Genomic DNA, 15,448 nt, shown 5'->3' on the forward strand with positions numbered 1-15,448 from the left:
TTAATGATGGATAGCCAATCGCTATTGTTTTCCGGTAGTGTGGTCCACCTGAGTTTTATATCCCTTTCATTTTTAGGAAAAAGTACGAAAATGATCTGTTAAAATGGATGAACGGAATGGATGAAACACATACATCATGTTGGGGCCCACAGAGCACCGACCATCAGCCACGGGGCTGGTGGCAGGGGGAGTAGCCAATCCGTTTCCCCAACATGTGGCCTAACTGATGTTAACTTTTTTAATGGATGAGCGCTTTTTAGTCATCCGACACGCACCATACGCGGTAAAAATTTCATGGGGCTGAGTGCATGGGAACCTTACCATGCACATACTTGCAATTGGACTCGTTGGCATCCACATCATCTATCTGGACCGTCCAGTAGGTCCTCTCCGCTCTTCATATGTTACCTGAAAGAAAAAAACTTATTGATCAGATAATCCAACCCGTTGAATCAGTAGCTTATAGAATTCTATAGACAAGATCGTTCATATATAGAAGAGAGGACCATCCGATTTCTGTGAGTTTTATGATAGATGATTAGACTAGATGTAATGGACGGATCAGATTGGCAATTTGAAAGATGACAAGTCCTAGTGCAATGGCGTGCATGGTAAGGTTTCCATACACACAGTCCAAGAAACCATTTCTTTTAACTCTGATCACAGCCACGTGCCAATGTGGGACGTGCGGGCAAGATCTGGGTCGTTCATCTAGTGAAACCCAAAACACGCCGGGCCAGTTCAGTCATAAAGTGGACCTTACAAGAAACTGGAAAGTTAAAAAGTAATCAAATGGTCCACTCAATGTATGTGTGCGGCCCACCTGATGCAAATCCGTCGCGTATCCTACCAAATTGGTAGAAGTGGAGAGATCAGGTTTGGCTTCTCTTGCAATAGCATCAGCCTTCTGCGTGTTACACGTCTACAGGCACCCTTCTTCTGTTTTTAAGTTGCATCGTTTACAGGCACCCTTCTTTCTTTAAAGGTACACGTTGACAGGCACCCTTCTTATTTAAAAGTTAAATAAGGCAGAAAATATAAAAACTTGTAGAGCACACCATAATGGATGTGACCTAATCCATGCTATCCACCTCTTTTGCCGGCTCATTTTAGAGTATTGAGTCAAAAAATGAGATAGATCTGAAGCTCAAATATAGACTACATTATAAGAAATAGTGAGAATTGAACACACGGTTGGAAACTTCCTGGGCCCCTAAAAGTTTATGATTAAGTTAATATTTGTGTTTTCTCTTTATCCATGGATCTCAATGACCTTATGAACAAGTTAGATGACAAACAAATGTTAACATGAGCCATAAGAAAGAAAAAGCTTTCCACGTTGGATGACTTTTGGACTACTATTTCATGTGGTGTGGAACACTTGAGCTTCAAATCTACTTCATTTTTTGGCTCATGTCTAAAATATTTTAGTTAAACAGTTTAATAGTATGGATAAGTCACATATATCAAGGTAGGGCTCATAAATTTTAGTCAACCCTATTAACCAAATTTTGAGGCAATTTTTATTTCTCACCAAATATAGGTTAGAAATTAAAACATCTTATTGTGTGTATTTACTAAGGGGTCGTTTGGATGCCTATAAAATTATTAAGATGTAATTCGATTATAGGTGTAAAGTGTTTACAGCCTGTGTTATTTGACTGTAAGCTTATGATATGATTATATGTGAACAATTGCATGTGTTTGGATAACTTGTAATCTATTTATAGCCTGTAGCTAAGTATTCATGCCCGACAAAGCTTAGAGTAATAAATATTTTAAAAAGGAATCAAATGACATATAAAGTTTTCATTTATGATTGATCATTATCATGAGCCTAATTCAGTAAAGCTTGTGGCCGATCTTTACACAAAACAAAGCATTTGGTGGACCACAGATATGGGCCCACTATTTTAAAATCAGTGAGAGTAATTTCATTATGGTGATTTTGTATATTGATGACATTCTGTTGACCAGTAGTGACATCAAGATGTCGATCGACAACAAGAAATTCTTATCTCAAAGATTTGAAATGAAGGACCTTAGTGATGCCTCTTATATCATCGGCATTGAGATTTGCTATGACAGATCATGTGAACTGCTCAATCTGTCACAGAGAGCCTATATTACTGTGGTACTCGAAAGGTATGACATGTAAAATTGTGCTCCTAGTCAGTCGCCCATTGTAAATGATGACAAATTTAGCTAATTCCAATGCTTAAGAATGATTTGGATAAAAATCGAATGAAGAAATTTCCATACACATCAGGAGTAGGGAGCATTATGTATGCTCAAGTCTGCATGCGACTAGATATTGACTTTGTTGTTGGAATGTTAGGCAGATATCTATCAAATCAAGTAATACTGCATTAGATAGCTATAAAAAAAGTATTGCGGTATCTATAAAGAATAAAAGACTTCGAACTCATATGTAGAGGATCTGATCATTTGGAGTTGATAGTATACTCGGATGCAAGTCCACCTCAGGCTACATCTTCATGATGGTTGGTGAGGCTGTCTTAGAAAAGCATAAAAAAGTCAACCACAGTCTCATCCATCATGAAAGCGGAATTTATTACTTGGCATGATACATTTAATTCGATACTAACAATATTGATAAATGAGATTGTCATAACATTACCTATTTTATCCAACAATTATATTGGTTAGTTATTTAGATGTTTTCTCAAAACAAAACAAAATTTCAAAAAGTTTTTAAAAGATTAATCATTAACATTGATCAATGTGGCCCAAGTTAGAGAATGCAAGAATCCTATAAGGTGAGCCTTATTGATCAACAATCTAGATTAATCTAAAGGTTAGATAATGTGATCGAGTGCACCAATGGGCCCCACTAAGTTGTGATGCATTCATAAATTCATGTAAGGTGTGAACTACTGCTACAATTGTAATACACACACGGTATCTTAGAGGAATTGGGATTACCAATTCATGTGAAGCCTTTCATGGAGAAGAGTTTTAATGGGTTTCAAACTCCTCTGCCCTCCATAGTATAAATCATAACTGGGTCCCAATCCAACATCATGGACAGAAGTTTAAGCCCATCGCGTCTTCTCTAAGGGGTGTAAGGAAATGAAGATCTCAGTTGTCCGATTTAACAGCAATGGTGGCACAAATAGGTAGGCCATCTTCTTCATCGATCATTCATATCCAATGCCCAGTAGATCCTCATCTAGATCTTACATGTATGTGATACATGGAGCAGTGCATGAGTGGGACCCCACCTGGTCAAATGATTTAAGAAAACTTGCCATACGTACGCATTCAATTTACTCGTGTGGCCCGCTAGACAACTCGGACAGTCTGGTTTTCGCATCAGTGCTTTGCACAGTGGGACCCACCTTATTTACGACTCTCGAATCCAGACGCATGCGATCGATGTTAACAAGTGTGTGCGCGAGGTGTAAAGGTGGGATGCGGATTGCATGTTGAGTAAACTTTATGCAGCCCACAACGATGTATGTGTCATATCCATGCCATCCATCCGTTTTTCGAGCTAACATTAGGGCATGAGCCCAACATGAAGCACATCCAAAGCTCAAGTGTACCACACCATAGGAAACAGTGGGAATTGAACCACAACCGTTGAAAGCTTCCCGGGGCTACAGAAGTTTTAGATGAAGCTGATATATGTGACAAATAAACATCACTAGGGCCCTAGGAAGGTTTCAATGGTGGACGTCATTAGCCCTTGTTTCCTGTAGTGTGTGCACCTAAGCTTTGCGTATCCTTCAATTTTGAGCTCCTGCCTTAAAATGAGCTTTTAAAAATAGATGAACAGCATAGATAAAGCACATACACCACAGTGGACCCCACGGAGTTTACTCAGCAGGCGATAGCGTGCTAAGTTACTCGCACGCGATCCGCGTCGGTAAAGATGCGTGTGAAGTGGTTGTATCATGCATGTGGGGTTAGCAAATTTCATGATGGCCTGGGTCGTAAGCAAAGGTGTGAGTAAAAAATCGGAATTGAAGATTTACAGTATCTTGATGAGCCATAGGTTCTCATGATGGGCACACGTGGACCCTTGGTTCAATGATCCATTCCATTGATCTGATGGGTCCCGCTGTGGATGGGATTCCCAAAAATCTTCCACATTGCACTATACTAACCTTTTGATCGATTAGGAAGAGCAAAAAAAAAAAATTAAGTGATGGTCCACATTCAATATAAAACATGGCCAAAGATTGAAGGATGTTTTCTTCAAAATGGGAGAATTTTAAGTAATCCCCCAAAAAAGTAGGGCCCATCAGGTTAACGGCCTGGATTCCTAGGTCATGGTTTAGAAATCAAGTACCCTCGGCAAACTGCACTCCACTGTAGCCCATGGCACTATAATTCCTCCGTGGGTAGTAATTTGATACTCTGGCTGCGTATGGTGCTTGATACGCAGGCAGTTAGAAATGGTACAAATTAAACCGATTAAGGAAACAACTTGCTTCAAGGAGAATGCCAAAGTTCAGATTGGTTGAGCAATTCCAACCTCTGATTTGCGGACACTTGTTTGATGAAATTAGACGATGGGATATTCTCCATCATCTACCGTTCAATGTCTACCAGCCTGATTCAATCAAATAATTGTAATTACTAGGTCATGATACGCCTGACTTTTTAATTTGAATTGCTTGTATGATGTACGTACAATTTTAAAGTAATTTCTAAGTGCATGCCGATCATCGATCACCCTCCACCAGAGTATTCAAAGTTTCTCTTCCACTTTGCCCGTTGAGAGGACAATGAAATGAAATAATACCTTGGAAGCTAAAAATCACCATTAGTAATTCATTGTATTCTGCCAACCATCATAATTAAATAGAAGGACTCAAGTCCAACTGTCTGGACCACAAGCTACAGTCCAACAAGCTAATAACAGCCAACATATTAAGTGAATGCAAAATCCAAACGTCGAATAGGTTCTCTCCACCAAGAAGATCACATTATACAAAAAATCATCCATAACTACTCACCAAGTGAGCCACACTTCTATTTTCCTATTTATCAATGGATAAGCGTTATTGTTTGTGGTGTGGCCGAGATGAGTGGATGTTATTAATTGTTACACTTGGTGCTGGAAGCAACCTATTGGAAGGTTTAGATGCCATATGCATATTACAGGTTGGAAGTTATTTACTGGATATGGACAGTCAGGTTTAGATGCCATATGCATATTACAGGTTGGAAGTTATTTACTGGATATGGACAGTCATTTGTGGTCCAACTGACTGGACTGCAGACCTTCTCGTCATGAAAAACCCCTATATATTGTGAAAGGAAAGAGCAAAACACCATCTCTCTCTCTCTCTCTTTCAACCAAGAAAATGGAGAAAGTAATGAAAGAGAAAAGGCTAAGTTCCATTCTCTTCATCGTAGTCTTCTTATGTGGGTCCACATCCATGGCCCACAAGCCCTTCCGGCAACTTCCACAACCGTGCAATCACCTAGTATTCTACTTCCACGACGTCATCTACAACGGCGAGAATGCGGGAAACGCCACTTCGGCCATCGTAGCCGCACCTTCTTGGGGCAACCGTACCATCCTAAGCGGACTTAACCATTTCGGTGATATGGTCGTCTTCGACGACCCAATCACCTTAGACAACAACCTGCATTCGCGGCCGGTGGGCCGTGCGCAGGGGATGTTCTTCTACGATAAAAAGGAGATCTTCACCGCGTGGGTGGCATTCAGCTTCGTTTTCAACTCGACGAACCACAAGGGCAGCATCGACTTTGTTGGGGCTGACATATTGATGAACAAGACCAGGGATATATCGGTGATTGGTGGGACGGGTGACTTCTTCATGACGAGAGGAATCGCCACATTGTCGACCGACGCTATGGAGGGAGAAGTGTATTTCCGCCTTCGGGTTGATATTAATCTTTATGAATGTTATTGATTTTTAATGATTTTGGTAATAGCCTTTGGTGGTTTTTGTCTGATCTAAATGGTGATTAGACATGAGCTTTTGTGTAATTAATAAAATGGGGTTTGAAGTGAAACCTCTCTCTTTGGTTTGTGTAATTGTTTTGTTTGAAATTCTCGGTTTTTTCAGTTGTTGGTTTTGCTCTCTGTCTCTCCCAACGCTATTCACGCAATAACATTATAAAAGAAGATGCTCCCCTGTGAGTGAAATGAGTAAAATGCCTTCACTTATTATTTTCTTTGAAAGGTGACATAAGTCAACGGATTGTGGCCCCGAATAGTTTTTTTTTTTTTTCTTTTTTTAAGGGAATTTGATCGTACCTAGCTATATATGGTCAAATTCCCTAAACGTAATCAACCTTTCAAATATTCCGACCGTCGCTTTCTGACCAGCTTCGGAAAGAATTTCAGACCAAAATGCCATTATCCCCTTATTTCACGGGAAGCCTTTTTTGTGTGGGCAAGGCCCAACTCGTGGGGACCACATTGATGTATGTTGATAATCCACGCTGCCCATCCTTTTTGCCTTGTCATTCTAGGGATAAGGTACAAATATCAACTTGAAGTAGAGCTCATGTGGGCCATATAATAAAAAATAATTGTGACAATGGCACCCATTATTGAAACTTTTCAAGCTCACTGTGATGTTTGTTAGAAGTGAACACCGCCCCAATCAGGACTTTTTAAGCCCACGGCGAGCTAACCGACAAGGTGAATGGAACGAATCATCTCATTGTGGGCCTTAAGCTATGGTACCAATGATTATCCTTTCATTTAATAGTAAAGGAAGTAAACATGTAATAACCGCGACCCATATAATATGACAATCACGACCAAGATAACATTACAACCACGACCCATATAACACGACAATTACAACTCATGACAACCACGACTCATATAAAAAAATTGACAACCACGATCGATATAACATGACAACTACGACATTGACCCTTGCTCCATTACAATTAGAGCTGGGCAAAACAGACCCGATCCGGTGGATCCGACCCGATCAGACCCGATCCGACCCGATCAGAACCGAACCGACGGTCTAAATCGGTGCGGATCGGGGTAGCCCCATCCAGATCCGAAATCTTTTCGAGTCGAGTTCGGATTGGCCCTGATCCGACCCGACCCGACATAAAAACCCGATCCAAATGGATCCGGACCGATCCGATTCTACCCGATCCGGAGTAGTTCTTATTGATCCTTCAACTTTTCCTTGTGGTATAGTCCGCTTGAGCTTTGGATATGCATCAAATTTGGGTTCAACCACTAAAATAATCTGCAAAAATGAATGGATGACGTGGATAAATCACATGCATTCAAGGTGGGCCCCAACAGAGTTTACTGTATACAATAACAAGTGGATTTGCTTGTGTACCATACACATCTATGTAGCTGGCTGTATGCGTTAGCTGTGGGTACGTGTCGTGCCAAGACTAGCACTGACACTCCTCGAGCTCCAAGTTGTACGAACGGTTCAAAGGATATCAAAGTTACATGGGCCCCACAGTGATGTATTTATTATATCTACACTGTTCATATATTTTTAGAGATCATTATAGAGCATTGTCCAAAAAATGAATAATATCCAAAGATCATCTGGACCACACCACAAATAGCAGCAGAGAATAATTTTCACCATTAAACAATTTGTGTGGTCCACATGATAGTTAGATCATTCTTATTTTTAGTCTCGAGCCTTAAGACAAGCTCGCCAAATGAATGGACAGTTTAGATATAACACATACCCCACCATCAAACCTAAAAAACTTGCTAACCTCAATATAGCAAGTCACAAACTTGCGTGAAAAAAAGTCACTGCACTTCCGTGCAATGCACGTCAATATAATACATCTAGAGAAAGCGCCACTTCTTTCATAGTCATGTGGGGCCTACCTTGATGTATATGTTTTATCTAAGTTGTTCATCCATTTTGCGTATTATTTTAGGCGTTAAACACAAAAGTACAATATATTGAAGACTGAAGTGGACCACACCATAAAAAACGATTCGAATCGTACCCAACCCGATCCGACTCAATTTCTCTGACCGAGTCGGACTCAGTTCAGGTCAAGTCAATCAAGCATCGGATCGGTCAGATTTAGGTGACCCGGACTGGGCCTCGGATCGGATCGAGTTCGAGTCAGACTATTGGAATTTCGGATCGGACTAAGTTAGTTAGGCCCAACTCTAATTACAATCACGACCTTAATCTGTAGCCTTTGGTTCATTTTTGGTAATGTAGGCAGTGAACAAGTAATAATCCATCCATTGGATTTAGAATCTAATTTAATTTCATGGGCCAAAAAAAGAGTTATATCCAAAAATTATATGGCCCCCAAAAGGTTTTAAATAGTAGGTTTTCAATTTATATGAGTCAGGGTTGTTGTGGTTGTGATGTGTTAAGGGTTAGGGTTGTAATGTGTCAAGGGTTGAAATTGTTACTTGTTCACTACCTACACTACCAAAAATAGATCAAAGGTTATGGATTAAGGCCATGTTGTAATGTAGTAAGGGTCGAGGTCGTGGTTGTCATGTTATATGGATCATGGTTGTCATGTTATATAGGTCGTGGTTGTAATGTGACAAGGGTCATGGTTGTCATGGGTCGTTGTTGTCATGTTATATGGGTCGTGTTGTCATGTTATATGGTTCACGGTTGTTACATGTTCACTTCCTTTACTACCAAATGAAAGGATAACCATTGGTACCATAGCCTAAGGCCCACCATGGGATGATCTATTCCATTCACCTTGTCAGCCAACTTGCCTCGAGCCCAAAAAGTCCTGACTTAAGTAGTCACTACAACAAAAACGTGCTTACTCGGCACTCTGGGTGCATCTTTCAGCGGCGCTATGTAAAACGGTTACCGCGCATTTCACTGTATATATAAAAACCCTAATCCCTCGTTTCGCTCCTAGCCCCCGACTCTCTCCTTGTACCTGCCTCGACTCTCTCTCTCTCTCTCTCTCTCTCTCTCTCTCTCTCTCTCTCTCTCTCTCTCTATTTTTAGGGTTTTAATCTTTCATGAACGTACAAAAACCAGATCGAATCTCTAATGGTGGATTCAAGCACCAACAATGCAGGCGCCACGACTCCATCTCCTCGCCATCCCGTCCTCCTCATGCGACGCATTCCGGCCGTCGATTCTGCTGCCGTCTGATTCCTTCAAGGGTCGTAGGAAGGGTTCCTCAATCGCACGTGCACATTGATGATCTTATCAACCTCCTTCATGGCTCCGACCCCGTCAGGGTCGAGCTCAACTGCCTCGAGAATGAGGTCCAAGGTCGGGATTTCCTCATCTTCTGTTATATTTCGGTTGTGGATTCATTGGTTTTTTGCTCGATTTTGTGGGGTTTTGGGGGTTTAGGGCTTGATTGGGGCAGGTTTAGGGTCTTTGAGGTGTTTTGGATGTGTCAGTGCACGGCTGCCCAACCTCCATCGAAAGCTGCTACCATCATAAGAGGCCGCCCGTCCCTCATCATCAACAACCAAAAACATCTCCACCTGCAATCGTCCACCATCAGTTCTGATTGGTATGGATTTTTTTTTATTATTATTATTAGGGTTTTGATTATGGATTTTTGTTTTGAGTTTTCTGATGGATCGGCATTTAGGTCAGGCTTTCGATTAGGGTTTTTCTGTTTTGGGACTTATTATTAGGGCTTTTTCAGTGTTTTTATTATTAGAGCCCTCACAGCTGATACCTTCGCAGACAAAGTGAAGGAGATGATGAGCCACTATTTTGTTTGGGTTTTTCTAGTGCTTTTTTTTTTTTCAATTTATAATGACTATAGAACTTAGCAGTTAACCATCTGTATGGTATGAAGCCATTGCAAACTCCTCGACTTCTGTTTATCATGCATGATTCATTGCTCATTTGGATCTATGTTCAATCATTGATTCAAGCTCTGTTATTATTGAGGATTTTTTTTTCCTATTGGATCCAGTTGATTTTTATTTATTTATTTTTTTTATTTTATTTTATTTTTTTCAGATTGTCCATATTTTGTATTCCCATGTGATTACTTAAATTGCAAGTCATTTTGTTTTCTACATTTCTTGCTTATATTTGGAGCAGTACTTTTCCAGTGCTATTTAAGGAGAGATTATATGTCATGTTTCTGTTTAGTGCATTTCTTGGTGCTTGTTTGATTTCTTGAATGTGTGCAATAATATTTGTGTCAGCTGACCTCTTTGTTGTTGCTATGTAACAAGGCTCTATTACATTTCCTTGATCCAGAGAAATTCAAGAATAAAGATGATTTTGTTGAAAAATACAAGAATCTAAGCTCCATTAATGACATTGAGGTTTTATCACTTACCTTGCACTCTCAGTTCCATGTGGTATATTTTGTTTCCATATGTAGTTGAAGTTTACTGGTTTTTCTTTAGCTTGCTAATCTTCACAAGGAATTGAGGCCTCACATTCTTCGAAGAGTTATCAAGGATGTGGAGAAGTCTTTGCCTCCAAAAATTGAGCACATCCTCCGGGTTGAAATGTCTCCCCTTCAGAAACAGTAAGCACACTGCCCTTAGCTTGTAAGGGACTACTTATAGCACTTAGTATGTTTGCTAACTTGGAGTGTGTCTGTTTATGGTTGCATCCTTCCAACTATTACAAGTGGATTTTAGAATGTAACTTTCATAACCTGAACAAAGGAGTCCGCGGAAATCAAGTTTGCACCTATTTCAAATATTTAGGGCCCGTTTGTCATTGAAGAAATGAGCACTTGTGATCCTTAAAAATCACTTATTAAGCACTAAATATGTTTGAGTTAATACTTAATTTGTTGCTTAATAAGCAATTTCCCCAATAATCGCAGGTTTCTTAAATGCCCAGGGGGTCATTTCCCAACTTAATAAGCAATTGAGTACTTTTCATTTAACTGTTCATATGTTGGCCACCAATTGGTGGTCATAGTCATCCTTTAATTCTCTTTTCATTCATTCCTTCTTCTTCTTTTTTTTTCCTTTTTTCTTTTTGGTTATGAGCTATGACTCATCTATAGTGTGAACCACTGTTTTAAAAAGTTGAAATAGATGTACAAATGTGCCAACTGTAGAGTCAGTAAGACCTGTTGAGAAAATTTTCAAGAAAATGAAGAGTGGTGATTAGACAATTCTGACTGTGAAAACAATTCCCTATAGGAAATTTTTTCTTTCATGTATGTTTACGAAACAATTTTCTTTTGTTGGCATAAACATTTCTCAATAACATCTTAGAAGAAGCAAAAGACTTACTGAATCACTGGACGTTGTCACCCATCTAAGAAGCAAAAGGCTTATCTGAATCACTGACTGTTGTTGTCAACCACATAATGGTCTGCTAATGAATGGGTGAACAAATTGGCAAAAGATGGGGCCTTGTGTCAAATTGGCTTTTTTCCCCCCTAATAATATTCACCCATTCATAAGGAAAATCTAGAGAATTGTTTATCATTAATCAATTCTCATTCTGCACGCCCTCGGGGCAATGCAAAGGAGCCCTGTTACAAGGGTTGCAGGAAACTCACTCTCTTCTCTTAAATGGAGAATATGAATAGGAGACTTGTATGTGGGCCCATTGTAGGAAGATAGCCTTGGAGAAATTCTAATCACCAAATTTCATAAGCATGCTAATTTAGAAATGCCATTCATTCATGAATCCAACCCATTCACTAGTTAGCACACACCATTGTATGGTTGTTGGCTCAAAATCACATGGCCTGATGTTGCCTTAAATAAGTATACTAGTTTTGTTGAATTTTCTTCTTCTTCTTCCTCTTTTTTTTTCTCCCTTTAAGCAGTCTTAGCACATTAGTGAAAAACTCAGGAACTTTTGATTGAGGGAAACCTGAAAACAATCTAAAGGGCCTCTTGCTTATTTGAGAAATTTGTTGTTGTTTCTGATTTTTCTGGAACACTATAATCTCCAAGATCAATTCATGGGGTTATTCTACCATAAATTTCTTTGCTCCAATGAACCGCTATGCTAGTTCTGACAAATGGTGAAAGCCTTGCATAATGTTGGAATTGAGGTATGGTAGATCTTCCATTGTTTTAGGCAATTTGCTTTTTCTCTTAAGGATAGTTTCTAATCAGCAGTCTGTTTGACATTAATTTTATTTGTAATTCATGACTTCTCAATAAGTAGCTTGTGATTTTTGGGTTAAAGCATATTAAGATACTTTTCATATGTGAATGGCATCTATCCTATGTAATATTCTCCTTTTAACAAAGCTTGGCAATGGGTTGGGCCTGGGCCAGCAAAATCAAATTTTCAAAATCAAAATCCAGGCCAACCTTCGACTATCATGAAGCAATATAATTTTGTGCATTACGATTCCTCTTTCATTACAACTGTGGCCAACATCTAACAACATTGATCTTCGGTCATGCACATGCACAATCAGGGACACTGTCAAACAAACTCGACTTTCTGCATGAACTTTGTATTGAAGCATGTTGAATATCTTTTTACACACCTATATGTGCATTTTCATGGTTTGATAGCTCCACCCATTTGTTAGCTGTGCATCTACAAACATTTTGAAAACAGAGCAATGATCACATTCATCAGGCAAATGAACTTCCGCATTTGGATGAAACCATTGGATCATATAATTTTTATTATTATTATTATTTTATGCCAGATCCATACCATGATGTGCATTAGCACCCCAATAATTTGCTTAAGCATCATAACCAAGAATTGAGATTCACTCTTCCAAAAGGGAGAGAATCTCTCTTAAGAATAGAAAAAAAAGAAGAAGCCTAATTCTATGTTCGACTATCATCAAAGGAGGCTCTACAAGCATGTATAAGTATGGAAAAATCCCAACTATCCATACAATCTAATTGTAGTCATTAAAAAAATTCACCTAAGCAGTCCCTCACATTTTTCTACTTTTGCATAAAATAAAAATAAGACCTAACCATATTCTAAACAAATTAGAAGGCCAGTTAAAAACCTCAAAACTATAATCCCATTGTATTCTTGTACCCGCCATACTTTGGCAATAACTTCCTAGAATCATCGAGGGATCACATTATCAAGGAATCATTTTAATGCTAACTCAAAATGCTTTCAAATGGGAATTTTATTTTATTTTTTGAATTCCTCAGCCAGACATCGTTTCACACCCAAAAGAATTATGATGCCCCATTGAACACAACTTTTTTTTGCTTGGCCAAGAAACTATATAGGTGGGGCCCTTATGGTGACCTAGAAAGTTCATTTGTTGGGCCCATCATTGACAGACGATGCTTTGGAAATCTAATTAGTGACATGGAAATGGTGGTGACATGGAAATGGTGGTTTAGCCAATGGTTCACATTCAATGACCCAAAAAAAAAAGAAAAAAAAAAGAAAAAGAAACTATCCAGCATATGGATATATTTTTTTTATTATTTTTTTTTGCTTCCAATGATGGATGAGATATTTGGGATATGCTCATTCAAGATGAGTCACATTTGATGAACCTCTTGGATTGTAGGAAGATTAATCTGCCTGTATGGTTGCTTGTCAAAACAAATGTTGTTTAGTCTAGTCAAACATTGTATAGTTCACGTTCTTCTCTTTACCTCCCTACGAGATGCCTGTTTACCTCCATTTGTACAACTTTTCTCATCTTTTCTTTTTTCCTTTTTTATTTTCTTTTTCTTTGGTAATTTCCCTTGACTGTTTTTTTTTGATAATCTTGTAATTTGAGAATTTAGAATAGCTAGAAGCCTTTTAAAAGTCAAAATCAGAAAAGGCTTTGGAGGGAAAGGAAGTGTAAGTAATAGAAGCATTGATTAGACATTGTGTTTTTGTCATTCTCTGTTTGCACTGTCTTGATAAGTAGAACTTTTGAAAAGATCCCCTGACACATAATTGCTGACAATGCATCCTTATATATATATTTTTATTTTTGTTATCAAGTACCTTATAATTTTGTTATATGCTTGCACAGGTGATTATCCTACAAATGTTAATAAGCTCTGTTTTATAGTTTTGTTATTTGAATCACCATTCCCATTTTCTGTGAAAGTGATTAATGCTTATCCATTACATTTATTTCTCAAATTGGATTGGCGATGTCTCCATTGAGCAACAACTCCTTGTTTCTGGAATATAGTTTTGCCGCACAGGTTTATTTGATTTCAATTCCTGCTATTTTGTCCAAACATCCAAGGTCAGGTCACTTAAAGAGTGATACTTTTTCAGGTATGGAAGCTCACTGCTTGTGATCCCTGTGAGATAGCAAGAAATTCAGCTCATCAATCTGGATTTTCCCATGCAGCAAAGGTGTGAAATCTCAAAAAATGTTTACTTTTTTGCTTTCTTTTGATGGATTTTTAGTTTCTTTTAATAGTACGTGTTTTTACTTTTTGGTTGTTAAGCTATTAGTGGCTCTTACTTTTTTGGTTGGAGAGCATTCTGATTACAGTATATCCGCATCCAACATGACTATTCATTTTCTGAAATCTAAAAACATGTTTACTTCTTTGCTTTTTTTTTTTGTTGGATTGATGGCTATATTTCCCCAAAATCAAGGAATTGTTACTAATTTCCACTGTTTTACTACTAATGACCTCCATCCATTTCCTCTAAAACTTTTAGAAATTTAGTTAATTAAGTCTTCCTTTTTTGTATGGACTTTAGTAAGCTGAATTTGCAGTTAGTATGGCTTGCTAAACAAGAACTTTAAAAAAAAATTAAAAAATAAAAAAAAGTGGAAACTAATCCCATTTGCTTGGAAACAAATTGTGGCTGCAATCATTGTAATAGTACAAGTATTGTTGTCTCATGCTACCAAGCAAATTGTTAATTCTAATGTTTTGCTTCTCAATTCAAGTGCTTCAAATGTGAGGAAATCGCTTCTTTAAATCTGAAGCATTTTCAATGTGGATTTATATCTTATATAATTTTTTTCTTGGACCAGGAGATTGTCAATATTTCTCTTTTATGCGCAATTTAAGTCTGGAATTCATCTGCTGACCCATTCATATATGCTTGTTCAAGACATACGCATGTGGCTGGGGCACTGAAAGTACCACTTCACATATTCTTTACTATGCCTTGAACGTAAGTCTTATTGTTTGAGTAGAAATCAAATACTCTTAAAATTATCAGAGTCACCACCTTATCATTATATTATTGTTGTTGTTGTTGTTGTTGTTGTTGTTGTTGTTTGAAAATTACCAGGAATGGCCCGCATCTAGGTATTTCTTATCTATTAAATTGATCACACCCCTTACAGGGTTGGAACATTAAAAAAAGATGCTATTGAATGCACGCAGACTACTAGATGCATACATTCATGAATACTCATATACCCTAATGTGTACATGCATACTTAGGAAAATATACTCGTTTCAAATCTTGTAGCTCCCTATTCGAATTAACCCCAACGGGGCAATATACGATTGTCTATCATGTGTTGATAGACCCAATAGCTGTTACATGGTGTGAAATCATATACCATGATGCATTGTGAAATAGAATTAGTGATTGCTACCTTAATTTTCATATAT

At 38.3% G+C, this 15,448-nt stretch overlaps 1 protein-coding gene and 2 long non-coding RNA genes across 4 annotated transcripts; all 3 read left to right on the forward strand.

Annotated features, from left to right (window-relative positions):
• The first annotated feature begins 5,326 nt into the window (after nt 1-5,326).
• Nucleotides 5,327-5,929, forward strand: LOC131247181 (dirigent protein-like). Its single transcript, XM_058247609.1, has one exon. It carries the CDS (start codon nt 5,340-5,342, stop codon nt 5,913-5,915), a length of 576 nt encoding a protein of 191 aa, XP_058103592.1. The 5' UTR covers nt 5,327-5,339; the 3' UTR covers nt 5,916-5,929.
• Nucleotides 5,930-9,001: 3,072 nt separating this feature from the next.
• Nucleotides 9,002-11,195, forward strand: LOC131245107 (uncharacterized). Of its 2 annotated transcripts, none has more exons than XR_009170781.1 (3): nt 9,002-9,483; nt 10,166-10,258; nt 10,343-11,195. It is a non-coding gene; the product is annotated as an uncharacterized LOC131245107 (long non-coding RNA). The 2 variants fall into 2 exon arrangements; XR_009170782.1 differs by having other exon boundaries at nt 10,191-10,258.
• Nucleotides 11,196-13,553: 2,358 nt separating this feature from the next.
• LOC131247182 (uncharacterized) lies at nt 13,554-15,056 on the forward strand. The gene is made up of 3 exons (XR_009171559.1): nt 13,554-14,062; nt 14,139-14,219; nt 14,857-15,056. It is a non-coding gene; the product is annotated as an uncharacterized LOC131247182 (long non-coding RNA).
• The last annotated feature ends 392 nt before the right edge of the window (nt 15,057-15,448 follow it).

This window comes from Magnolia sinica, chromosome 5, assembly GCF_029962835.1.
Source record: "Magnolia sinica isolate HGM2019 chromosome 5, MsV1, whole genome shotgun sequence".
In the NCBI taxonomy this organism is placed as follows: Eukaryota; Viridiplantae; Streptophyta; class Magnoliopsida; order Magnoliales; family Magnoliaceae; genus Magnolia; species Magnolia sinica.